Source organism: Rhincodon typus, chromosome 16, assembly GCF_021869965.1.
Source record: "Rhincodon typus isolate 14 chromosome 16, sRhiTyp1.1, whole genome shotgun sequence".
Taxonomy (NCBI): Eukaryota; Metazoa; Chordata; class Chondrichthyes; order Orectolobiformes; family Rhincodontidae; genus Rhincodon; species Rhincodon typus.
Genome location: NC_063347.1, coordinates 12,101,544 through 12,129,257, shown reverse-complemented (window position 1 = coordinate 12,129,257; position 27,714 = coordinate 12,101,544). Strand labels below are relative to the sequence as shown.

At 39.9% G+C, this 27,714-nt stretch overlaps 1 protein-coding gene across 5 annotated transcripts in view; it reads right to left on the bottom strand.

Annotated features, from left to right (window-relative positions):
* Positions 1–12,874: 12,874 nt before the first annotated feature.
* Positions 12,875–27,714, bottom strand: part of rbm5 (RNA binding motif protein 5) — a 49,903-nt gene continuing 35,063 nt past the window's right edge. For 2 of the 5 annotated variants that reach the window (XM_048606187.1, XM_048606186.1), the window contains 15 exons: positions 26,810–26,907; positions 25,869–25,956; positions 25,086–25,166; positions 21,982–22,072; positions 20,435–20,523; positions 19,565–19,643; positions 19,300–19,391; positions 18,803–18,970; positions 17,532–17,681; positions 17,337–17,423; positions 15,091–15,285; positions 14,913–14,987; positions 14,730–14,827; positions 13,930–14,059; positions 12,875–13,363 (listed from right to left, as the gene is read on the bottom strand). In XM_048606187.1, the coding sequence (XP_048462144.1) occupies positions 13,238–13,363; positions 13,930–14,059; positions 14,730–14,827; positions 14,913–14,987; positions 15,091–15,285; positions 17,337–17,423; positions 17,532–17,681; positions 18,803–18,970; positions 19,300–19,391; positions 19,565–19,643; positions 20,435–20,523; positions 21,982–22,072; positions 25,086–25,166; positions 25,869–25,956; positions 26,810–26,907 (1,647 nt within the window). In that variant the 3' untranslated portion in view covers positions 12,875–13,237. The remainder of the gene's footprint in view (positions 13,364–13,929; positions 14,060–14,729; positions 14,828–14,912; positions 14,988–15,090; positions 15,286–17,336; positions 17,424–17,531; positions 17,682–18,802; positions 18,971–19,299; positions 19,392–19,564; positions 19,644–20,434; positions 20,524–21,981; positions 22,073–25,085; positions 25,167–25,868; positions 25,957–26,809; positions 26,908–27,714) is intronic. The other 3 variants (XM_048606189.1, XM_048606190.1, XM_048606188.1) reach the window with 3 other exon arrangements.

The following is a 27,714-nucleotide window of genomic DNA, read 5'->3' as shown; positions in this document are numbered from 1 at the left end:
TGGCTATCCACTCTATCTATGCTTCTCATCATCTTGTACACCTTTATCAAGTCACCTCTCATCCTTCTTCAGTCCAATGAAAAAAGCCCTAGCTCCCTCAACTTTTCTTCATAAGACTTGCCCTCCAGTCCAGGCAGCATCCTGGTAAATCTCCTCTGCACCGTCTCTAAAGCTTCCACATCTTTCCTATAATGAGGTGACCAGAAGTGAACACAATATTCCAAGTGTGGTAACCAGAGTTTTATAGAGCTGCAGCATAACCTCATGGCTCTTAAACTCAATCCCCTGCCAGTGAAAGCCAACGTACCATATGCCTTCTTTACAACCCTATCAACTTGGGTTGCGACTTTGAGGGAACTATGTACGTGGACCCCAAGATCCCTCTGTTCCTCCATACTGCCAAGTATCCTGCCATTAACCCTGTATTCTGCATTCAAATTCGACCTTCCAAAATGAATCACTTCACACTTTTCCAGGTTGAATTCCATCTGCCACTTCTTTACCCAGCTCTGCATCCTGTCAATGTCCCATTACAACCTACAACAGTCCTCCACACTATCCACAACTTCACCAACCTTTCCCGTCATCAGCAAACTCACTAACCCACCCTTGCACTTCCTCATACAAGTCATTTATAAAGATCACAAAGAGCAGAGGTCCCATAACAGATCCCTGTGGAACACCACTGGTCACCGAGCTCCAGGCTGAATACGTTCCATCTGCTACCACCCTCTGTCTTCTATTGGACAGCTGGATTTGTATCCAGACAGCCAAATTTCCCTGAATCCCATGCCTCCTAACTTTCTGAATGAGCCTACCATGTGGAACCTTCAAGAATGCCTTGCTAAAATCCATATACAAAACATCCACTGCTCCAACTTCATCAATGTGTTTTGTCACATCCTCAAAGAATTCAGTAAGGCTTGTGAGGCATGACCTGCCCCTCACAAAGCCATGCTGGCTATTTCTAATCAAACTGTGCTTTTCCAAATGATCATAAATACTATCTCTCAGAATCCTCTCCAATAATTTGCCCACCACAAAAGTAAGACTGACCGGTCTGTAATTTCCAGGATTATCCCTATTCCCTTTCTTGAACAAGGGAATGACATTTGCCACCCTCCAATCTTCTGGTACTACTCCAGTGGACATATATACTTCTTTTTTTAAATCTTTCTGCTGAAAAGCAAGAGTTATTAGTTAAATTGTGATATACCGAGAAGTGTGGATGTACAAAAGCACTTGGGTGTCCTTGTACAGCAAACACTGAAAGGCAGCTGCAGCAAGCAATTAGCAATGGAGGGCCCATGGTATATTGACCTTCCTTGTCAAGAGGAGTTGAGTTCAGAAGGAAGGATGTCTTACTGCAGATAAAAATAAAGGTAAATCACCACAGTCTTACCAGATCATAGGACTGATCTCCCATTAGAGAGAGATGACCGATGGTTTAGCCAAAGGGTCACTATGCCTCAGGTGAGGGGAAGAGGTTAAGAAAGAGAATTGTTCATGACAACCTCAGCCTGAGGTGGAATTGAACCCACACTGTTGGCATCATTCTGCATTGCAAACCAGCTGTCCAGGCAACTGCAGTTATACCAGGCTTGGTGAGGCCACCCCTGGTGCATTGTGGGCAGTTTTGGTTTACCTACCTAAGAAAGGATATCCTTACCGTACAGAGAGCACAGTGGTGGTTCACTAGGCAGACACCAAGGTTGACAGGACTCTATGAGGAGAGATTGGTTTGACCAGGTCTGTATTCACTAGAGTTTAGAAGAATGACAGAGGATCTGATAGAAATACATAAAATACTAACAGTGCACAGAGACTGGATGTAGGAAGGATGATTTCTCTGGCTGGGGAGTCTAGAACTGGGCTACACATACAGGGTAGACTATTTAGAACTAAAATGAGGAAATATTTATTCACTCAAAAGATAGTGAACCTGTGGAATTCTCTACCACAGAAGGCTGTAGAGGCCAGGTCACTGAATATATTTAAGAAAGAGTTAGATAATTTTCTAGGTTTTAAAGGCATCAAGTTTGTGGGATGAAAACACGAATATAGCATTGAGTTTGAGGATCAGTCATGATCATATTGAATGGTGGAGCAGACTCGATGGACCAAATGGCCTAGTTTCTATGTATGAGGAGATGATATGTGAATGAAACTAAATGAGGAGCTCTTTCAGAGACAGGGCAAGAATGGTGGACTGCATGACCTCTTTCCGTGCTGAACTCTGTCATTTAATAGTGTTTTGGAAGCAAACGGCATTTATTAACCTTGTTGCTGATGCTGATTCTGCTCTAGAACATTGTGTTTTAAGTGTACTGTATCGTACTGTGATGTTGCATTTTCACTGCACTAAAATTAAGGCGACTGTACTGACCCTTATCTAATTTAACTCATTCTTTCATTATTTCAAATTATTTGGAACTCTCATCTCCCTCAAAATTTAAGTTGCATTTTTATAGTACCATTCCTGACCTTCCCAAAGCATTTGGAACAAGAGGAATGTAACAAAGAGAAAATGCGTGAATGGATATGAGAGACACGAGTGTGCTGTGAGGTGTTGTAAATTCGTCTGTTCTGAACAGCTCTGAATGCCATTTTCATCTGCCCTTTTGATGCCAGTACACACACATTGTTCTTTTCTGTTACGGGTAGGTTGGGAAGAGAAAGGAGAGCACAGTAATCGGGCTTGCCTTGAAAATCAGATGACGCTGCAGCTACAGTCAGATCATTGTGAAAATAACTGGATGTTCTTAACGAAGTGAAACCCCGAAACCCTCGAAGTCAACCCAGCACTGAAGTTAAATGCAATACATACAGGGCAGTGTGTAGTTTCTTGTGAAGGCTACAGTTGACACCCATTGACGTGCAAAGTGCAGTTGCAGTCTACTGCCACAAAGAGCCACATATCCATGTGACCCACTATTGTATGTACAGTCTTTATGCAGCTGGTCCAGTAAACTTTCTGGTCATTAGTCCAGGATGTGAAAGATATGGGATTCAGCAATGTTAACGCTATTTTATATCAAGGGCAGCTGTTTAGATTTAATCTATTTGGAGATGGTCATTGCCTGACACTTGTGTAGCACAAATGCTTACCTGAAGTTACTTAGCATGCAGCAGCTCTTGGCTTCAAAATAAGAACTTGTTAGACAAATTTGTCAAGTCGTTATCACAGCCAGCTATCCATCCTCAAGTGTGTATTATTGTCAGGAGTTCCATAAGAAAGCATGGCAATGTGAGCTATAGCCCTAAGTATGAAGAATGAGCTGTTAAATAAACCATTCCCTGGATGTGGGCATCACTGCCTAAGTCAACTTTTATTACCCAGAAGGCAACTAAGAGTCAACCACATTGCTGTGGGATTCCCCCGCAACAATCAATGATGGTTTCATGGTCATCAATAGACTCCTGGTTTTTACTGAATTCAAATTCCACCATCTGCCATGGCAGGATTTAAATGCAGGTCAACCAGAACATCACCTAGATGTTTGGATTTCAGTGATATTACCACAAGGCCATCACCACAAGTTAACAGATTTTATTTAGTCATGGTGAGTCTAGCTTTTATTGACCACCCCTAATCACTTTGAGGTGTTGGTGAATCAGTTTCTTGAATCACTGCACTTGTTGTGGTCTGTCTACCTGCAGTGCTGTTGGGAGGGGGTTTTAGGATTTTGACCGAGTCCCAGTGCGGAACAGCAATATATTTCCAAACCAGTATTACGCATGGAAACTTGCAAGTAGTGGTGCTCCTGTGTGCTTGCTGCTCATCTGCTGATCTGCTGTAGAGAACATGAGCTCAAGGTTCGAGAAGGTGCCATTGAAGGACATTAGAAAAGTTTCTGCAATTCATCTTGTAAACACTACAAGATATTGTCACTTTACAGTAGCATTGGAGGGAATGCATTTTTAAAGTGGTGGAAGGGTCACCAACCAAGATGGCTGTTTTGTCCTGGATGATATTGACTTTTTTGAGTATTGATGGAGCTGCACTGATCCAGGAGAGTATAAGAATATTCCATCTCACTCCAATCAGGCCACTTATAGTTTGTACTGTATACAAGTTTGGGATTCAGGATATGATTCATTCATTGCAGCCACAATGTTTATGTGGATGGGCCAGTCACTGGGAACCCCAAGGATGTTGATTGTGGGGAAATTCAGTAATGACCATGCTGTTTAATGTCAATAATGAGTTCTTAGGTTCTCTTTCACTGGAGATGGTCATTGTCCAGTACACATTTGGCAATGAATGTTGCAGAATGCATGAAGCTTGCAGAACATTCTGAAGGGGAAGAGTGAACAGCCAGAGGTCATTGTCTATCTATGTCATTTGTACCAATGTGCACAAAGGGATGGGGTCCTGTGAAATGATTACAGCGAGTGAGGTAAGGAGTTAAAAAGCAGGACCTCAAGGGTAGTGATCTCTGGATTACTCTCAGTGCCATGCACAGTGAGGATAGTATTAGAAACATTCACCAGATGAATGCGTGGCTGAGGAGCTGGTGTAGGGGGCAGGGTTTTCAGTTCTTGGATCAGTGGGATCTCTTCTGCGGTAGAGGTGACCTGTCCCAGAGGGACAGGTTGAACTTGAACTGGAGGGGGTCCAATATCCTCGCAGGGAGATTTGCTAGTGTTATCTGGGGGGGTATAAACTAGTTTGGCAGGGCAGTGTGAGACTCTGAATAAGAGAAGGGCCATTGAGAAGTCAGGGGAAAATACATTAGCAATCAAAAGCAAGTTAACAATTCAGGATAGCCAGGGGCACAGTAAAGGGAGGGAAAAGACTTCTGGTTTAAAGTGCATTTATTTCAACGCACAAGGCCTGACTGGTAAGGCAGATGAGCTCAGAGCATTGATTGGCTCTGGGGACTGGAATATTATAGCCATTAAAAAAACATGGCTGAGAGAAGGGCAAGACTGGCAGCTCAATGTTCCAGGATACAGAAGCTACAGGCGTGACAGAAGTACAGGTAAGCAAGGAGGGGGGGTTTGCCCTTTTGATAAGGGAGGATTTAACAATAGTACTTAGAGAGAATATTGAGGGGTCGTCAATTGAGGCCATATGTTAGAACTTAGAAACAAGAAGGGGACGGTCACTCTGTTGGGGCTGTATTATAGACCCCAAAATAGCCAGGGGTTACTAGAGGGGCAGATGTGTAGAGAGATTGCAGATACCTGCAGGAATAATAGAGTAGTAGTGGTTGGAGATTTTAATTTCTCCTGTATTGGCTGGGCCACCCCGAGTGTAAAAGGCCCAGACAGGGTGCAATTTGTCAAATGTGTCTTAAGAAAGTTTCCTGGAGGATGCAACAGTGGACCTCCTCTTAAGAGGCAAGGTTGGGCAAGGGACTGAAGTGTCAGTCGGGGTGCACTTTGGGTCCAATGACCATAACTCTCTTAGTTTTAACATAGTTATGGAGAAAGATAGGAGAGGTCCACAGGTTAAGGTGCTAAACTGGAGCAGGGCCAATTTTGGAACCATTGCACAGGATCTAGCAGCGGTCGATTGGGTGAGTCTGTTTGAAGGCAAAGGAACGACTGGCAAATGGGAGGCTTTTAAAAGTGTGATATCAAGAGTCCAGGGTCAGCATGGCCCTGTTAGGGTAAAGGGAAAAGCTGGCAGGTTTAGGGTTCCCTGGCTGATGAGGGATATTGAGGCTCTGGTCAGGAAAAAGAAGGCATACATGCAGTTTAAGCTATTGGGCTCAAGTCAATCCCTAGGTGACTATAAAAAGTGTAGGTGAACACTTAAGAGGGAAATCAGTAGAGCAAAAAGAGGGTGTGAGATGGATCTGGCAGATAAGGTTAAAGATAATCCTAAGAGGTTTTATAGCTATATTAAGAGTAAAAGAGTGGCTAGACAGACAATAGGTCCCTTTAAACATCAGCATGGCTGTCTACGTGTGGAGTCACAGGAGATGGGGGAGATTTTTAAGAAATATTTCTCCTCATTGTTTACTGACGAGAGATACTGAGGAAATAAAGGAAACAAATGGGGATATTTTGGATCACATACACATTACCAGAGAGGAAGTGTTTGCATCCTTAACGCACATTAAGGTGGATAAATCCCCTGGGCCTGATCAAGTCCATCTTGGACGTTGTGGGAGGCTAGGGAAAAAATTGCAGAGATTTTTGCTTCAACTTTAGCTACTGGTGAAGTTCCAGAAGACTGGAAGGTGGCTGATGTCATTCCATTGTTTAAGAAAGTTAGCGAAGACAAATCAGGGAACTACAGGCCAGTGAGCTTGATATCAATGATAGGCAAGCAAGTGGAGCAGATACCGAGTGACAGCATCAACCAACATTTGGATAGTCAAGGTCTGATCAGGGATAGTCAGCATGGATTTGTCTGCAGGAAGTCATATCTTTTAGAGATTGTCAAAGAGGTAACTAAGAGGATGGGTGAGGATAGGGCAGTGGATGTTGTCTATATGGACTTCAGTAAGTCCTTTGACAAGGTCTTGCATGGCAGGCTAGTCATGAAAGTTAGTTTGCATGGGATCCTTGGAGATCTAGCAAATTGGATTCATAATTGGCTCGAAGGTAGGAAGCAGAGGGTGATGGTTGAAGGTTGTTTCTTGGACTGGAGGCCTGTGACTAGTAGTGTGCCACAGGGATTGGTGCTGGGGCCTTTGTTATTTACATAAATGATCTGGGTGTGAATGTGCAAGGCATAATTAGTAAGTTTGCGAATGACACAAAATTAGGTGGTATCATTGATAGCGAAGAAGGTTACCAAAAATTAGAGGAATCTTGATCAGATTGGGAAGTGGGCTGAGGATTGGCAAATGCAATTCAGATAAGTGTAAGGTGTTGCACTTTAGAAAGTCAAACCAAGTGAGGATTACACAGTAAATGGTAAGGTCTTGAGGAGTGTTGTGGAACAGAGAGACCTAGGAGTACAAGTACATAGTTCTTGAAAACGGCATCACAAGTAGACAGAGTGGTGAAGAAGGCATTTAGTATGCTGGCCTTCATCCGTCAAGGCATTGAGAGGAGGAGTTGGGACAGTACGTTACAGTTGTATAAGTCATTGGTGAGGCCGCATTTGGAATATTTTGTACAGTTTTGGTCACCGTTATAGAAAAGACATGGTTAAACTGGAAAGTGCGCAAAGAAAGACTAGTAGGCCTGAGTTGAATGGAGAGGTTGGACAGGATACGACTTTATTCCTTAGAACGTAGGAGAATGAGGGGTGACCTTATTGAGGTGTATAAAATTATGAGGGGCATAGATAGGATGAATGCATATAGTCTTTTCTCCAGAGATAGGGAATTGAAAACTAGAGAGCATAGGTTTAACGTGAGAAGGGAACGATTTAAGAAGGACCTGAGGGGCAACTTGTTCACAGAGTGGTGTGAACATGGAACGGGCTACCAGAGAAAGTGGTTGAGGCAGGTACAATAGCGACATTTAAAAAACATTTGGATCGGTACATGGATGGCAAGTGTTTAGAGGGATATGGACTAAACATAGGCAACTGGAACTAGCTGAGTGGGCACCATGGTCAGCATGGACTAGTTTGGGCCAAAGGGGCCTGTTTCCATGCTATATTACTCTATGAATGTTATTCATTATTTATCACTGGCAAACGTAAAAATTGTCTAGAACTCATTGTATTTTATTGTCTGGGTACTTAAGAAAGGAATCAAACATTGTGCTCTTATCAACAGATTTCCCTCTTTTGACTTTATGATGGCAAGATCATTTGGATAAGTAGCTAAAAGATGTTTGGGGCTAGAACACCAACCAAGGGAATTCCTGGAGCAATGTCCTGTGTCTGGCATGATTAACCTCCAACGACAACCATCACCCTTTGTACAAGGTTTCATCTGAGTCAATGGGCTATTCCACAATCCCTACTACAAATTCCTACAAACTTTAACTTTACCAGGGAGTCTTGACGCAACACGATGGAATACTGTGATGTTAAGGACAGTCACTCTTTTCAAAATTCAGATTTTTTTCCCAGTTTTCATCAAGATTGTAATGGATTCAAGAGCCAATTGGTCCTTGGAGAACTCAGGATATAACAACCATGTCTCCTGGGACCAGGGTACCCATCCCACGAGGATGACTGTTTTGAATGTTTTGAGGTGGCTAATGAAGTAAGAAGCCGCATGACACCAGATCATAGTCCAACAGGTTTATTTGAAATCACAAGCTTTCGGAGTACTGCTCCTTCAACAGGTGTCATGTGACTTCTAACTTTGTCTACCGCAGTCCAACACTGACACCTCCACATCACAGCTAATAATGTAAATATATTTCATAGTATTTTTACCTACATAGCTATTCAGAAGACATTCATGAGGTTTCACACAAAGATAATCAGCAAAAATGAAACAGTACAGGCTTGAAAGTGGCCTTTTAACATGTTTAAATATTGTTTGGGAAGTGGGGGAGAATGGACATAAGCAGCATAGTGATGGCATACAATGGGGGAATGTTTCCCAGGGCTCTAATTAGGGGCCTCACCTTTATGAATGACTTAAATGAAGGACTGGAGAATGGTTTCTCTAAATTTACAGAAAACACTGTTTAGTGGGATAGTAAGTCATGAAGATCAGACAGAAAATGCAAAAGGAACATAAATAAATGAGCAAAACTATGGCAGATAGACCATTCACGTTGGGCCTAAAAAAGCTATAGCAAGGTAGACAGGTAATGTTGTTAGATTGGGAGGTACTCGTTCAAACAAGTAAACTAATTTAGTTCCTAAAAATTATGGCTATGCCCTCTAAGTTCTGCACTATGAAAAAGCATAATGATGGTGGGAAGCCAGTATGAGAAATAAAAAAAATTCACATGATTTTGTCAAAATACTTACAGCCTAGATGGCTGAATTATGTAAATTATGGAGCAAAGAACAAATTAAGACAATTGCATACTCCAGAATACAGAGGGCCCCAGCTTATGAATTTCTGACTTACATTTGCTTGTACTTACAAATGCATTCCCATACAGTGGTGTCATTTTAAATATCCAACATACAAAAATTCCCTCTATGAACAAATGGGTGCTTTGAATGGCCCTGCATTGTGTTCCAATTGGTGTACAAATTGACTTGCGACCATTGAGGAATGGAATCTGGTTGCAATCCAGAGAATGCCTATCACACGTTCCCTAAGGCAGTGCTGTTATCACACAATTTCTTGGGTTGAAGGTCCTAATTTTGTTCCCAGCAACTCTTATGCTAGATATTTTTAATCAGGTGGTTCAGATGTACCTTGATACATCTCCTCAGCAGGTGGGACTTGAACTCTGATCTCCTGGCTCACTGGAGGTGGACTACCACTACACCACAAGAGTCCAATTCCCCTGCATTAGACATTTTCAAATAAATTATACACACCTTTGGAACAAGTGGGACTTAAATTCCCGTATGTGAGATTTTCTTCCACCTCTGATCAAACCATTCAAAAATATGACACACCTCTGGGACAGGTGGGACTCAAAACCAGGCCTCCTAGCTCAGTTTTCCTAACTATGAATGCACCACAAGTCCTAGGCACAATCTCCTATGCTATATACCAGCTTGCAACCAAAGTGTCATTAATGTCATATAATTGCAAACGAGTGTAGCTCATGGTATCTAATGTTCTAACTCTACAGTGACGAGTACCACCCAGTCTTTTTCTTGGCACTACACACGGCACAATAGAGATCAAGATGAAAGAATAGTGACAAATTCAGTTGTGAGAATCCCTTATTTTACAAAATGGGTGGCACCAATGGAAAACTGAATACAATGAAATACAAATTGATTCATCAGTGGCATTGCAAAAGGGTTTATTTCATTTAGCAGATGTTATTCTACACCAATTTTATCTCCCATCCAACTGCTTTCCCTATGATGTATCTTGCATTGTAGCCCAATTTTGTCATCTCTACAATCCATTAGATAAAGTTGCTCATTGCGATCACTAAAAGAGCCTTTTCTCCCCCTCTTAGAAGTTATTGCTATTTTAAGGTTATCATTGCAGTTTCCTAGCCAGAGACCAGTCAGGTAATCTCCTTATGTCAATCCCTAATCAACTACAAACAGGTGCACAAGCCTGCTCAAGTGATAAGATCAGGTGGTTTAAAGGCAGCAAAAGGTTGCACGTATATAACATGTTTCATGAGACCAGCATGAAAAATGGCATTAAAAGCCAGTAGTTACCGTTAATGTAGGAAATGCCAGGCCAATTTGTGCACAATGAGCTTTCATAAATATCAATGGCCAATGTTCGTAAAGGCAAAAGTAATATATTGATGCTAGAAATCAAACAAAAACAGAAAATGCTGAATCAAATTCTGATCAAAGGTCATCAACTTGAAAAATTTAGCTGTTACTGTCTCCGAAGATGGAAACAGGGTTATTTCTGGGTACTGTTAGGACTTAACTATTCTCTACAACAAAATAATTAATGGCCAGTGTTGTTCATGTAGTGCCATGGAATATTTTGCAATTATGAAGAGGGAAGGCATTTCATTTGAAAGACAGTACAAGAGGAAATCCTAAAGGCAATTTCAATTGAATCAAATGAAGCAAGTTAACATTTTCCATCTTAACTTATTCTTCTAGATAGACAGCATCCAATTATTTGTTAAACTATTCAAACGCTTTTGCTTCAGTTCACAACTAAAGTCTGGTCTCATCTCTTGGAGTTATTTTGAAACTTCTAGCTGCTTTCTCTTTACTGTTGAAACTGTAACCTTAGCCTATTCAGAATATTCAAGCGATCATTGAGATCCAATTATTTAAATACTGCTTACTACATTTTACCTCAAAATGCATGCTCTAAAAGCTCTCCAGTCTAGATGCTAGTTTCATCTTCATCCATGGAATTGCGCATTTCTTTAAAATCTCTTGTGCCCCAGTAACCAAATAATACAATAATCTTATAGGAGTAATATAGTTTAAGTATGTTTTTCTTTGAATAAGCTATCTTGCATCCATGTTTCCACTATCATCCACTGCTGTCCACAATTAAGTTATGACTGACAGCATCCATTCAGTTTTCATAGAATCACAGAATCTCTACAGTGCAGAAACAGGCCATTTGGTCCATCAGGTCTGCACTGACCCTCTGAAGAGCATCCCACCCAGACCCCCTGCCATCCCTGCATCCCACATTTACCCTGGCTAACCCACCTGGACGACAGATCCATGCTTACTACAGGGAAATTTAACAGGGCCAATCCACCTAACCTGCAGATCTTTGGACCGTGGGAGGAAACCGGCACACCGGACATTAACCCACATGCAAACTTCACACAGTCACCCAAGGCTGGATCCCTGGTGCTGTGAGGCAGCAGTGCTAACCGCTGAGCTACTGTACTACCCTTTACTCCACTTCTGCTCTCAGCCTTCCTCCTTCCATCCAGAAATCTCCTTTGTCAATTTCCACATTCAACAACAGGTCAACCTCCAAAACATTCCAGCGATACTACCGAACAACACACCTTTCCCTCCGCTCATAGTATTCAACAACCTGGTTTACACTGCCATTACCCAGTACCCTTTGCATGCTAGTGCAGATGATATACATTTTCACCTGCTTTCCTCACAATTCAACATCGCAAACACTTGAAACAGCAGCTTCTACTTTCAACTGTTTGTGTTGCACTTACCTGCGTTGGGAAGATTAAATGCTGATTGAGTTGAGTTGTAATTTTACTGAACAGTTTTGTTCAGTCCACAAGAATAACTGTGGATCCAGATTTTTTTTCCCCCTTTATTCATTCACGGGATGAGGGTGTCACTGGTCAGGCAGCATTCATTGCCCATCCCTAATTGCCCAGAGGCCAGTTAAGAGTCAACCACATGGCTGTGGATCTGGAGTCCCAGGTAGGCCAGATGGCAGTTTCCTTCCCAAAAGGAAACTAGGGAACCAGATGGGTTTTTCATACAATTGTCAATGGATTCACAGTCATCATTAGACTCTTCATTCCAGATAGTTACTGAATTCAAATTCCACCATCTGCTGTGGCAGGATTCGAACCCGGGTCTGCAGAACGTCATCCAGATCTCTGGGTTAACAGTCCAGTGATAATACCACTAATCCATCGTCTCCCCCTTGACTATTTTAATGCTTAGCCCACTCCATAGATGCTACCTGCTTGACAGACAACCCCAGCATTGGTTTTCATTTTGCAATTCCAGTATATTTTGCAGTATTTTGCTTGTTTCCAAATTGTATTCTACTGTTTAAGCCATGTAGTCCAGCATTCTGTTAGTTTTGTTGTTAATTGAAGCTGTTGGATTCATTCAAAGCCAAGCTGCCCAAAATTCCTACACGTGCAATTACATTGTTTGCTCAGTCAGTAGAATACCTGTATCAATAGTAGCATTTTGCATTTAGTGAGCACTCGTGCAACTGGGATGCCTTCAAAGCAAATCAACAAGCACTGCTGCCAGATTGGTATTATCTCCAATCTGACCAATTTGGATCATACCTCTGAATTCGAGATGACAAAGTGAAAACATTTTTGAAAACAGAAACAGGTTCGTTAACACTTCAGCCTATGATTCCCATTTACTTTGTACAAAAGTTATGAATTTTCCTTGGATTATTACTTTGAAATCAGTCATATCTTTGATACTTGGAAGGAAGTCATCATTTTGTATTTTATCTTGTGCTCAACTTCAGTTAATCCAGTTCAAAACTTTGAGTGTTCAGTTTTCCTCTGTATTTTGTTATTGCACTGAAAGGTTTTCCTGTTACATTTTAGGTCAGCAACTTTACTCATTTGAGTATACGTTTAACGCGTTACCAAAATTAATCAAATTACTTCTGCGACAAGAAATCAATCTCCTATGATTTTCTACTGCTCTTCTTTCCAACAACCTTCAAATAATCAAAATATATTAGCACCAAGGAGTTTGTTTATTGAGGGAATAAAGAAAGGAAGAACAATGCTTTGAAATAATGCAGTTTGCAACTCCTACCCAGAATCTGTACAAAGGGTGTTGACTATAATACAGAATGTACATGTTGCTGGTTTTGTAGCAAATTTCACACACAGCTTTTGCTTGTATCACACGCTCACTATAACCCTCCAGCTTTACAAGGTCATAATTTAAAAGACTAAAATGTGGTTGTTATTGATAAACTTACAAATTTAACCAAAGCAGGAAAAAAGTGAAAAAAGTTGATGCACATACATTCTTTCTTGGCACAACAAAACAATCACAGTAACATTATTTACAATATTTACAACACAAGGAACATTATTCCATTTCTGAGAATCTGGCAAACATAGCTTTTCGAACAGCATCTTTATAGGTATCTGCTGTGTTGACACCATAAGAGCTTCCACGTGTTCCTAGTCCAGCTCCTTTCATTCTTAATTGTGCCTGTTAAAAAGGAGCAAAGTCTTTCTTTCAGCAATGTGCAGTTCAAGATGAATAAAACTTTGCATTTTATGGAGACACCCAAAAATAGTGCAAGAAATTCCAGCATCTTAGTTTTTTTTTTTAAGAATTGTCACTGGTTGATGTCAGGGAAAGTACAAGTCTCCACAAAAGAAGAGCTGTTCTGTAGACCTTTGCCTGTACAGCATGCCAATGAAAATTAACAGGAGTATCCGCAGACAAGTGGTGAGAAATAGTTTTGCAAAATGAGAATCACTTGCATCTCTTCACTATTTCTCCACTGACATTCAAAATCAGCAGCTAGTCACATCAGGAATATCTGCAAACCTACATCCTACCAGCTCCGTTGTGCATTTGCTTCTATATCCATGATATTATACCACTTTGAATAGTCAGGATTTGTACAGACCATCCAGTTGCTCCCCCAGAATGTATTTTTACTAATCGATTCATGGCAAATAAATACAGCAGGACTCAAGTGCCTCCTGTGCCCTAGTTCTACATTCTATTGAAGTAGAAATTCCCACTGGGGGTATCCAATGACATACCTCAATTGGCGCAGTAATGCCTTGTTGGTTTCTACCGAGTCCTGAACCTTCTTTCCAGCCCATGGCTTGCAACATTCGGCTTCCAATATTATCACTACCAATGCCGTCTTTAGTTGGCTGCTCAAAATCACTGCAAAAGATGAATACGGTTGAACGGAAAGAGAACTTAATTCAATTGTTAATACTGCTATTTATTTTAAGAAAGCTATTAAACTATCAATAATGTGTTGAAATATGGCACAAGGGAAGTTAGGAATCTGCCATTTAGAGGCACTATTTAACTGTGGGAAGTAGCACTGACTAGTCACAATGAAGGAAGGAAGAAGGAAGAAAAAAGGCAGCAATACAGTTGCATTGCATCAAATGCTACAACTGGAGGAATGAAAAAAACAGTTTTGATTCCCAGAGCATCAGCTTCCACATCTATGATAAAACCATGAAGACCTTAAGAGTGCAACTGAAAGATTTATCTAGCGAAGCCTTTTATTGTCAGAAAAGTGGGAAGAAATAAAGCCATGTCCTCCCAGAGATGGTGTTCTGATTCTCTCAACTGCAGAGGAGATAGTAGAGTTTGGGCAAAACTATGAGATACCTAACCCTGAATAAGCTTCCTTTTTTTGCTGGGATAGGCAGGTAGTAAAAGCGGTAGGGAGAGAGAACACATTATGGGAAGAGAGAAGTATCTCAGTTTCTGGCAAGGACTACAAGTAACCGACATACTACTCTTCAGATATATGCAACATAAGTGACTTGGAAATGAAACAACATGGCGTAATATTTAAAGGGAAAATATTTCTTACACAACTTGGGGTGCAAAAAACTTTTTCCTCTTGGGCTCTGGAGGTTCTGGGATTCCATATTTCTCTCTCCTCTCTGCTGCTCTGTCTCTGTATTTCATCTATTGAGAAAGTTAACATTTATTAACAGTAAATTAATTTTAAGAAAATTCTACAGGTTTGTGCTTCTTATCACTGAGAACATACCTCTCGTTCGGTCTTCTCTAAAGCTTCAAGTTCTGTATCTGTCATTTTCGCTCTTCTGTGAATCTCCAAATTTTGCTTTGTTGGTGGGAAGAAAGACAAAATACACAATTGCATAATTTCAAATGATACTACTGAAATATCTCATGCATCCAATTTTTCTCTGAAAGATCTATGATACCTTGTGCAATTCAGAGAGTTGCTGATGTCTGATGAGTGTTTCTTTACTAGGAAATTGCCTTCTACACAAAAGGCAGGCCATTTTCTTCCAATCTGTTAGTTTCTCCTCTCCATCCTCTGTTTTTTCCTGTTCTTCTTCAGTATCACTTTCTCCACTGTAAGCAGCCACAAGGCCTTGTTGTGGGCTTGTTTTTCTCTGAATTAAAGCATAAGTGATAGTTTGTTCAAGCACTAATTACGAGAGAAAAGATACTTTAAAATCTTGTTTTATTGAAATGGTAATTTATGGGCAAGTGCTCAAATGTTCAATTCAGTTTAACATCCTATTTTTTAATAGCATGGAGATATCTTGCATTCAAATAATTTTCAATTTTATCAAACCAGACATCACTAATAACTGTGCTGGTTGGTGTCGGACATTCAAATCACTGATAAAGGTGCAAAAAACCTTCCTGCTTATTCAGGGCACATTAAAACACTTCTGTAGCTCCACCCAAACCATTCAAAAGCAGACTGCAAATCAGTTCCTGGACCATCCGAATTCTTTTAAAAAAAATCCAGACTTAAGTGGCATGGTGTAAAGTCGACAATCTCTCCCTCAAAGACAGCAAAACAAAGGAGTTGGTCACATCTATATCAATGCTCCTGTCTCTATCAATGGTCTTAAGGTGGAGGTGGTCGAGAGCTGCAAGTTCCTAGGAGTAAATATCACCAATCTGGCCTGGTCCATCCACATCAATGCTACATACTAAGAAAGCACACCAATGCCTCTACTTTTTCAGAAGGCTAAGTTACTTCAGCATATTCACAATGATCCTTACCAATATTTATACGTGGACCATTGAAAGCATCCTATCCGGATTCATCACACTTTGGTATGGCAACTGCTCTACCCAAGACTGCAAGAAATTACTGAGAGTTGTGAACACAACCCAGTCCATCACAAACACAGACCTTTCTTCCACTGAGTCGATACAGAGTGAAGCTGGAGGAACGCAGCAGGTCAGGCAGCACCGGAGTAGGAGAGTCGACGTTTCGGGCCTAGGCCCTTCATCAGAACTGGGGAGGGGGAAGGGAGCTGGGAGCTAAATAGAGGGAAGAGGTGTGGAGCTGGGAGAAGGTAGGTGGGATAGTGATAGGTGGATGCAGGTAGGGGCAATGGAGATTGGTCAGTGGGAAGGGTGGGGCAGATAGGTGGGGAAGGAGATGGACAGGTAGTGTCAGGTCAAGGAGGCGGGGATGAGAGGGACGGTTAGACATGGGAGGAGACCGGGGGTGGGGAGACCAACCCACCTTTTCCACTGACTAATCCCCACTGCCTCTACCTGCATCCACCTATCGCCAACACACCTAACCTCCCCCCACAGCCCCACCTCTCTTCCCTTTATTCATCTCCCAGCTCCCTTCCCCCTCCCTGTCCTGAAGGAATGTTTCGGCCCGAAACATCATCTCTCCTACTCCTCTGATGCTGTCTGTCCTGCTGCGTTCCTCCAGCATCTGCAGTTCTTGCTATCTCTTTTCTTCCACTGACTCCATCTACACTTTCTCACTGCCTCAGGAAAGCAGCCAACATAATCAAAGATCTCTCCAACTCCGCTTATACTCTCTTCCATCGGGCAGAAGGTGCCAAAATTTGAAAACATGTACCAACAGATTTAAGAACAGCTTCTTCCCTGTTATCAATGTGATGAACGGACATCTGAAATTAGAGATGATCTTTCTCAGCACCTCCTCTGTACCTGTAACACTATATTCTACATTCTGTTCTATTACCCTGATGCACTTATGTAAGGTATGATTTGTCTAGGTAGCATGCAAAACAATACTTTTCCCTGTATCTTAGTACACGTGATACTGACAAATCACAGATTTCCAATACTGTGTTGAAATCCAATAACCAATAGCTAATTTCAACTTCCCAACTCTAAATCATGTATTCTTGAATGCTTTACAAGACAAAAAACACATTTGACTCGAGGTTTCAGAATATGTACTCCAAGGGAATTACTGTCCCTCTCAGACATTAAAATAAATCAAAAATGCTGCACTTCATACTGATACCATTTCCCCACTAGAAGAACATTTTTCTTGTCTTCACAATAATGATTGACCTAATTTCCAGCATAGATTACACTTAGTTTTCAATGAAAATGAAACATTCACTGAGAACAGATGTTGCAAAAACAAAGAATCCAGTTACAGCTGTTGGAGCTTCATTATAAACACTACAAAGTTATGTAATCTAACCTTAAGCACATAGTCCTCTTCATCTGGTGCTGAAGACCTCCTTAAGACTTCAACAGTTGTTGGTGATCTCTCTGTTGATATGCCCTGCTGAAAATAGGACAAAATACTTTGCTATAGAAAGTGTCATATACTTCTGCAAAATTTCCCACATAACAACAAGCACACACTTCAAAACCTTTTTTTTAAAATTCACACCTTTTTCTCAAACAATGCAAAGCCAGCATCTGCTGCTGCAGACTCCTTCCGCTCATCCTCTCGAAGACCCCCAATGGGTTGAAAGCTGGTTTTGAAATTTTCTTTCTGTTTGTTCAAACTCTTAGCCCACCGCTCCATATCTTTGGCAATCTAAGAAAACATTACTGAATTAGTACCTCTTTTCCACAGAAGTGCATATTGACCTGAAACATGCATAAATCATACAGCATGTGAACTGATTCAGAGTTAACCAACAGTTAATGCTAGTCAATAGGCAAATGGGATCGCCATTTAGTTTTGTACCCGACAAATCAACACAAACTCTTCAATTCAGTAAAAGACAATGTGAGACAGGAAAAGAAAAATATTGACACATTTGATTTGGTGCACTCTCCATACCACAAAGTTAGGAGAATTGGCTAATTCTATTGAGAGAAGAGCAATCAAGCTCAAGGCAGATTGTTGCTAAATTTATATTAAAAAAAGAACGAACTGGCCAAGGCCTGGTCTGAGTTGATACCAAGAGCAAATTGGTTTGGTTCAACAAGACAGGATGACAAAAGACCATAAAAATTAAGAGAATTAGGCCATTCAGCCCATTTGGTCAGCCCTGCCATTCAATGAGATCGTGGTTGATCTGATAACCCTCAACTCCATTCTCCTATCTTTTCCCATAACTCTTGATTTCCTTTCTGACTGAAAATCTGTCTCAGCCTTGAAGATACTTAATGACCCAACCTCAACAGCCCTCTGTAGTAAAGAATTCCATAGATTTACTACTCTGAGGAAAGAAATACCTGCTGGAGTGGAATCGCAGAGACTTATAAAATTTTAACAGGACTGGACAGGGTGAATGCTGCTGGATGCTCCTGATGGCTGCAAAGTTCAGAATTGGGAGTCACAGCCTAAGGATACAGGATAGGTCATTTAGGGCTGGGATGAGGAGAAACATCTTCACCCAGATAGTGATGAGGCTGTGGAATTCTCTGCCACAGAATGGAATTGAGGCCATAACACAATGTTTAGAAGTTACATATGGTTCTTAAGGCTAAAAGGATCAAATGGTACAGGGAGAAAGCAGGAACCAGGTATTGAGCTGGATGATTAGCCATGGTCATACAGAACAGCAGAATAAGCTCAAAGTGCTGAATGGCCTACTCATGCTATTTTCTATGTTTCTATGAAGAACACGTTAAAAGAGAGATTGAAGAGATTTTAAAATTTAAATTCTACAACATCGATACTGCTAGCGCTATGCATTTTTTTTTAACCTGTTGTGCTGTTTTGCTCTTCGGTTTCTCTTTTTTCTCTTTACCATCTTTATTAGCTGCACTAGCAGCAGCAGCATTCTGCTGTGCAGTATATTCTGATGCAGGCAGGTATTTCTGCTTTGCTCCATCCCAGTACAAATACTGTTGAGTCTGTGTATTGTAGTAATACTGAAACAAATGGGAGGAAAAAAATTAGTGCATTTGCAGCTGCTCTCATACCCTAACCATGCAGTGACTGCTTCTGAAGTATGAATGACAGAAACCTGGTATTTAGAACCAAAGAATTGAAACATGACACTCAAGGACCCATGAATATCAGAGATGACAATTATTTGTTCACTCATCTTATGTGTCAGAGACCTTGCTGTGTGAAAATTGTTCGATATTGTTCATAATAATTGCGTTTATACACTGCGGGAATAATTGAGATATGCTTTGGGACAATCTTTTCAAATGATCCTATTTTATATCGCATATAACAGTGTTTTAGCTCTTACCTGGGAGTTAGGATCATAGTAAAGCCCAGTCTGCTGATCATAGTAAAATCCAGATGCATCATCGTACTGGTAACTAGAAACATCAGGTGCAGCTGTAAAGTGTACATAAGTAAAATTTATGGATAGAAATTCATGGCAAATAAACAGAAAGGAACCGACCTCACTGAACAACAAAGTATCAACTGACTGATAGTATCCAAAAGCATGCGAGGAATTGAAAACTGTATGCACATTTTATTAAAAATATTTTATATTGTTTACTTACACAATTTGGAGTCTGAAGAAGCAGTACTTGAATCCGAAGCCTGTTGACCAGGTGTTGATGGTTGCCCACCATCTACCTGCTGAGTACAAACCAAGTCTGCATCAACCACTCAACTTTAATATCACATTTCAAACACGTGATTAATAGACATCCTATAAACGTGTAAAACAATAAAAGGACAATAACAAAACATTTCAATAGATCAGAAAGCAAAGGGGTACTTTCAAGGCATTAGGGATCAGGAAACATCGGGGATGAATTCCATTTCAAGTTTATGTAGGATTTTTGAAGCCAGCTTTAGGAAAGAAATTAAAGTTCCTTAACACAAAAAAATGATCATTATTCCTTACTGGATCTCTGCAATGACCAAAGGATCACTGATTCAATGTACAAAACAAAGTGTTGGAATTAAAGGTTCTGATCATAAGTTTGTGATTTGAAATTTTTTTTTCCCTCCTTCAAGACCTTATTTTCCTAAAGATGACGTTGGGGGGAGGGTGGGGGCAGAGAAACAACAATATTGAGGGATGTTTACATAAATGTTTGCTCAGTGACTGTCATGGAAAGAGTGATAGTATTGCCTGTACTCCATTCCTTAAAGTCAATTCCTTTATCATAACAGCAGAAACACTGACCCATCTGTCTGAAGTCACAGGATAGGAGACAAAATAGTTGTAAACAAAAAGGGAAATGCACGGAAAAGGCATTCAGATTTACCAAGTTAGAGAAATACTAGAAATCTTTGACGTCAGAGCCTTTGAAAAGTCCTTTCAGGTTCTTAACATCAAAAGCTACCTTTACCTACGGAGATGGAGCAGTGGAGGCAAGGGTAAGATAGCCTTTGAAATTAAAACTTCAAAATGATCTTACCTGAGCACTCTGCTGGTAGCTTTGTGCGCCTCTAGAATATACCTGAACCTGTGAAACAGGAGTGCTGGCAGAAGTACTTGCAGCGGGACCTGCAGCAAAAAATAAGGTTTTTTTCTTTTCAGTGAGCCCACTTATTTTGTACAATACAGCTCAGAACAGATAAAAGATCAGCTCTGCATAAAATATTTGAGTTTGCTGAATTCAAAGCAACATTCTTATTTAAAACAGATTATAATTTGCAGATAACCATTTTATAATTCATTCCATATCTGATCCAATATTTCACTTGTTGCTTACTCCATGGTAAACCAGACAAATCAAGACTGCTTCTCACATAACATTCTGCAACAGCTGTTCACAGGTGCCGTGCAGCAAAACAAAACAAGTGCACATAGGAGCCTTGTTACTATTATTAACTAAATCACTTTAGTAAACTTCTAAGCTGGAACACTTTGAATTAGGAATCAGTGATAGAATACAGAAGTGGTCGATCTTTTTCAATTTTTAAAAGGGCCATAGCAGAAGTGGTCACTAAAGAGCTTTGCTTTTCAAATGTTTGGAAAAGCAACACTCTGGGGAAACAATCAGAATGCTGAATCTAAGTCAATCATATATTCCTGCAGGCAACGACACATACTAAGCATGGAAATGAGTGAAAGTCCTTGCCTATCAATTGGAATCACACAAGTCTTGCACATCTAACTAGTTAACCTGAATGGGATTCCAAACATTTCAACCATATAGTATTCCAATGGCTCAAGTTCACAATACACTACACTACAATGTACCCAACTTTTCAAAATGCATGGACTCAATCACTTCTTTTATGCAATTCTCCGATCCAATTAACACAATTAATGATCTTAAACTTGATTTAGAAGCAGGATTACTTTAATGCATGGAACAGAACCGAAGATACAAATCCAAGGTACTTTAATGACCTATCATATCATGCCTCACCTGGTGTTACATTATCAAAGTGCTCGCTACAGTGCATCTTACAAAGCATTCTGCTGGGACATAATTTCCTAATTGTTCTCCTGGCATGTTTTTCTGCAGTGCAAGTAGACACAGTACAACTATCACATACAATGGCCTTTATATTTCCTGAAATCCTAGCGCTGTTGCTGCAATCAGCAACAATGGAAAACAATGAAAAAAACTACATACATTTGCAAGATTGTTGTAAAACACATAAACACAAACCAGATTGTATAAGGTGAACTTCACAGTATTGGAATGCATTCAGTGCTGCATTTTTATTTATGCCAATGCAGTAACATGAAGTAAATGTCGTTAAATAGGTTTGTGTTAATATTGAAGAAAGATTTAATGGCTATAATGAACAGAGATTGTCAAGTTGGCTTTCTTTCATTTGCAGTTTACAAAAACCTGAGTTTATTATGCATTTCGCAGGACGCAAAATTACCAACGCTTGTGTAACTACTTCTTTGGCTAAACCTGATTTAGCGGTTTAGTAAAGGAATAACATTGCACCAACCTCTCAATTAAGTCTTTCATTCTGAAAGAGAACGCTGACACCCTACCTGTGAGAGTAGCTGCTGCCTGGTATGTGACAGGTGGTGGTTGACTGGGGTCCACAGAGCCTTGTTGAAAGTACTGGTATTCCTGCGAGTACTGTGCCGATTGCACACATTTCATAGTTAGTGTGGTGCACATAGAATAACTCTAATTAAGACTGCACTTTAGAATATCTGTATATAACATACATACAAGGCACTGTCCTAGATTCTCAACAAGACAAAAACTACTGTGGTACAAATGGGAGTTATAGGTTTGTTGGTTTTTGCCTCCCTTTGCAGGGATATCTTTGCCAGCAACATTGCTTGGCTAAGAAGCCAGGACAACAACCTGTTCCCAGGTTTTTGTCAGTGTTGCTCTGTAACTGGCAACAAAGTTAGTAAAAAAGGCTCTAATTTGGCTATAATTACAGCTTATTTTTGGTAAGCAAGTGTCTGGTTTCTCCTAATAACTGCTCCATCACCCACTGCAGGACATTCAGAATTGGTTTTGTTATTAACTGTCAAGACTGCTCGAAACACCTATGTACAGTAACATATCGTATGTATCATAAATAAAAATTCACAGTATCAACATAATAACATATCCCAGGGTTGAGGACCATCATAAATATAACAAGCTTTGTCTTTGCAGTACATATCATGATCCCCTGGATAATTCAATTTGTCACATTAGTCAAATTTAAAAATGTATCAGACCAATATTAGGGAAAGGACAATGCTCAGTGCACCTAGTAGAGCATCCACCCACATCATGTCAGTAGCAAAATCAGCTTTTATTAACCACGTTCTCTCACAGGTGAATTATGTCAAGCCGACATCTGGAGCACTTTCCATATTATGCACTTTTAAGTTCAGGGCACTGAATTTTGTACCAAGTAGGTACACTTCTTTAATATGAAAATCTAAGTTCATTGTATCCAAGGGTGATTGGTAAACATCCCCTGGTGGTTTAAAGTAGAGAGTTTGGGCAGAATCATCCCCTTTCCAATGGGTATGGGTCTCAAGCATAAAATAACCAAGAAACTGGTAGCAAATTAGAAATCAGACTTAACACAGCAACTAAACATGATTTGTCAAGGCATGTTATTAACGAAAAGTAACCAAATTGGAAAAGTCCTCAGTATAAATTTGCATCTGATACTGAACAGAAAGAAAATGCTAGAACAGAAATTGTGTCAGAGATAGCACATTATCTGCTGCACGCAGCTCACATCTGACAAGGCCTCAGCTCAAGAGCACCTCTAACAGTCAACATTTTTGAAATTATACTGAATACATGAAGACTTGAAAGGAGATAGCACAGAGCAGCTATAAATCATGGTGGATACGTTGTAAAACATTGAACTGTTACGATTAAAGATCATTCTTTTAGCAGGACGAAAACTAACTCCTGCTAAATATTTAATGTGTGATAGAAATATGACTATTGGATAATCATATCACATATTCTGCTTTCTTATATAACTTTCTTATGGAATGCTAAGACAGTGTATCAAACACCTCCCCCAAATATATTTTTCTTTACCCTTTCACAGGATGCAGGTGTTCCTTGCAAGGCCAGCATTTGTTACCCATCCTTGGTTGCCCTTGAACAGAGTGACTTGCTAGGCTATTTCAGAGGGCAGTTAAGAATCAGGTCAATTAAGATGCAGGTCTAGTGACATGCAAGAACAGTCCGTGAAAGAACGGGAGATTTCCTTCTCTAAAGGACACTAGTGAACCAGATGGATTTTTACAACAATTGTCTAATGTTTTCATAAATTTGATTACTAAAATTAATTCCAGAAATATTAACCGAATTTCAATTCCACCAGTTCCTGTGGGTTGGATCGGAACCATTTTGCCTGGAGTGTTGGTCTGGGTCTCCGGTTTACTAGTCCCGTGGCATTACCACTTTACCAACAACTCCCCCAATATCATTACGGAAAAGGGTCAGTCCACATTTTGATATGTGATAGGAATAAAATAGCATCATCAGGACAAACACTATGCACATCCTAGAAGCCAGTTACAACACACCTGGCTGCTTTAACAGCTTGGGTGGGAGTAGACTTGGTGACACAGAAAACATTCAAGTTCTGTAGCCTCTTAACCCTGCAAGAGATTTAGGAAAGCTTTGACATTGTAAGAATCCTAGAGTACCTGAGTACACGAAAAAAGTATCATCTGACTTCAAAGGTAAAGCTAAGATAAACTTTACTTTAAAAAGGTCAAAAATTGTTGACTAGAATATTACTACTGAGTAGTTAACATATCTATTAATAATTACTGATGTAATATGGTCATTTTTCCATTCAGTTATCTTTCTCCACCTTACAGGTTCCAGATACAACACTGCTGCGAACATGTGGACAACCTACTTCCAATTGTACTAATGCCATCTGCAAATAACCACTTGAGTGTCTGAGTGAGCTTTGGAGGTAATTTACCAGCTTTCTAGTGGTGAGTTATTTCTCCACTTAATCCCTCCCTCCTTCGAATCCTTAGGCAGGTTAAATAAAAAAGATGCGGACAAAACGTCTGGAAGCAAATACCCAGACGTTTACAGCTCTTCAGTTAAAAAGTAATTCTATTGTCCTTGATTTTGTGTGAAAGATGGTTTCAGACTTTTTTGGTGGTCAGAAATACTGCATTCTTTTCAGGCCCTTACTTCAAAACTTATGAATTCATCATAAGTAACAATTAAAATTTTGATGTTAATAAGGCTAGAAAGACTTAGCAGGAATAAATGGACAGTCATCGACTTATAATCATAGGTTTTAAAGACAAGCTTTGATTCTGTAAGCATCTTGAGCAGCGGGAAGCCAATTGGCAAATTGCAAATAACTTTGAGGTGGTTTTGGTTTCAATTATTATCTTATTAGTGGTAAATGGAAATCTCAACAGTGTTTTTGAACATGCGCTTAACAAGACAATTGTTGTTACACTTACAGTTATTACACTTATGCAACACTCACTGTGTTTTATGTCACCCTGCTATTTGAGTCTTTACAGTATAGTGAGTTTAGTGCCTTACACTATCCTGGGGTGACTAATGTCTCCTTTATTCCCACAGTTCACAGTTTTATTTTTAAGTTCTATTTATTGCTCCTGGATACACTACCAACCTGAGAAAAAGGTTGGCCATAGCTATCCACTCCAGACGGTGGGGGATAATTGTAGTCCATTGGATCTGAACCCTGTTGAGCCTTAAAAGAAATGTCAAAATGGAACAAGTCAAAAGTAGAAAATATAAAGTCATTCATTGAAGATAAAAAGCTTAAAGTTACAAATTAATATCAGCCATATTACACAATTGTGCATATATTTCCTCAACACTGCAAAAATAACTTAAAAGCACAGAGAACAATACTGATAGCCCCTCCAATTAAACCTGTTGTAAACAAGCTAGAGGCAGATATTTTGTAAAGTGTGCTCTTTTGCTCAGTGAGCTATGTTGTCTCCAGAGTAAAGTACATTTAGGATAGTTTGAGAGTTTACATACCTAACAATATCCAGAGAGCCAAACTTAAGCTGCTATAATATAAGCCATGAAACAATAGAGCACCAGATTAACATCAGTATGCAGGAGACACTCTGGTCTGGAGCAGGCATATACATATTCTGCATGTAGTATGATGCTTCAAGATAAACCATGAGCATGTGTAAAACCACAACACTTGTCTACCTATGATCAAGATCCTGGAATGGAATGTCTTATTGCTTTTAGATTAACTAAGGTATCTTGAGTACATGAAATTCAGTCTCTCCATTTTACAAAATAGTGAAATGTTGTAGTACTGAATTCTAATATTACTTGTAGTTTTCGCATGCTCTTAGCAATTGAATTGAAGGCAATCTTAGCAAAGTCACTGTGTTCAAAATGTATTCTTTCAGATTTAAGGTTTTACCTGGCTTGATGACCACTGAGCTGCAGCAATTGCTGTACTTGCAACAGTCATGGCATTGACCCGATTTCCATCGCCAAGGAAGAGATCCCTGAACAGTAATGAAAGTTGAACATTAATCAAATGATAAAACTGCAATGTCACGTTTGATTTTGACCGACGTCAGTATCGAACAATCCAGGTCCCATAACAGATTCAACGTGGACAATCCAGGTCGCTATTTGAAAGTTGAGAAGTGTTGGCATTTATCAAATCGTGCTAATTCTGACTGTATGACTAAATGACAATGCAGATGAAACATAATGCTGCTTCTGAATGGCAAAGATCTGTTTAACACAGTAGATGGCCAGAAATAATAATTTTAGCATGCATTGCTGAGTGACAGCAACAAGCACTGAGTGAACTTCCTATTTAAGAGAAAAAGATGGGAGAAAGAATAAATTCAACTCATATGCTTATCTAACCTGCATTTTATCTGAAGACTTTTCTTTATAAAAACAACCACACGTATCTGTGTCTGATAACGTGTACATGAAATGGCATGATGCAAGACTGGGCATAGAATTTTCTAGTGAAATTTCAACAGGTGAGTCAATGGAAAGCACAAAGCAGAGATCAAAAGAAGGCAGGAGTTTTTTTTTTTCCTCGAGGTGGCGGGGGGAAGAATAGAGAATTCATCATTCTTGGATCTGCAGCCAAAACGCAGACTCTGATTCTAGTATATGGCATAGAGTTGAGATGACCTACAGGATTGGTTTCACACACCTCTTCTTACTCAGTCTCCTGGATTCTCAAACTGATAGCTAGTCCAGAACACTGACCATTTGTGGATAAGGTTGTCACACAAAATTTACATTTCGCTGAAATTTTAAAATTGTGATGTGATGGTATTGGATCCAACCTTAAAACTAAATTCAGTTTAGCTTTAGCGGTCAGTTACTTACTTCCTTGCACTCTTTGCAAAATCAACACCAATAGTTTTGCCATCAATGCTCAGTGGTGGCTGCAAGGACTGCAGTATCTGAAGAAGCTGAGACGCCTCCTGTAAATTGCAGAAGGGGAGGAAGACAGCGAGTGGTCAATTTAATTGCACTAGAGATGCTTTTGTTTGAGAGGGTCATCAGATGCAATTTCCATTGTTTGCGGGGGTGTGATTTGATGGGCAAGATTCCAGTTCATCCATATTTTCTTTTGGTGGATTTACTGGTTTAGATCTTGACATTACGACTTTGAAGCTGTGTACTCCTTTTTCAGAATTAATATTAGCATTTGATAGCTATGAATGTATACCAGGCTTTTGTGTGCAGCATTGTTCACAATGCTGCTTCAATTAAAATAATTTATAATTCCTCCAGTTGGTCAAATAATATTTCGCTAATTCTGTCATGCTAAGTTATTCCCCACACGGATATATTAACAGTGAAAATTTCTATTCCCCTGCACTGAAGGAAGGTGTGCACTTGGTTCAATCAATAGCTCAAAGCACTTCACATAAATCAAGTACAATAACCATTATTAATCACATGTAAATATGGAAAGTGTCCCAAAAACAGCACACCAAAATAGGAAATAACAGGAAAATGGGGCTGCAAAGTAGTAAAGCTACACCTTGAACAAAACAGATTAATTTGAACAGCAAGCACCAGAACTTGCCACACACACTACTCTAGAAAACACTTACGGCATTTTAAATAATTCAGCACAAAAACACAGCTAAAGTGCAGTGATTTGATAGTGACCAGACAAAATGTTGCCTATTTAAGGTTTTCATTGAAAGGACAACTTTTTTTTTATTAAATAGTACACAAAATATGCAAACAGCATGCTTTCTTTCCAAGTACCCGCAGCA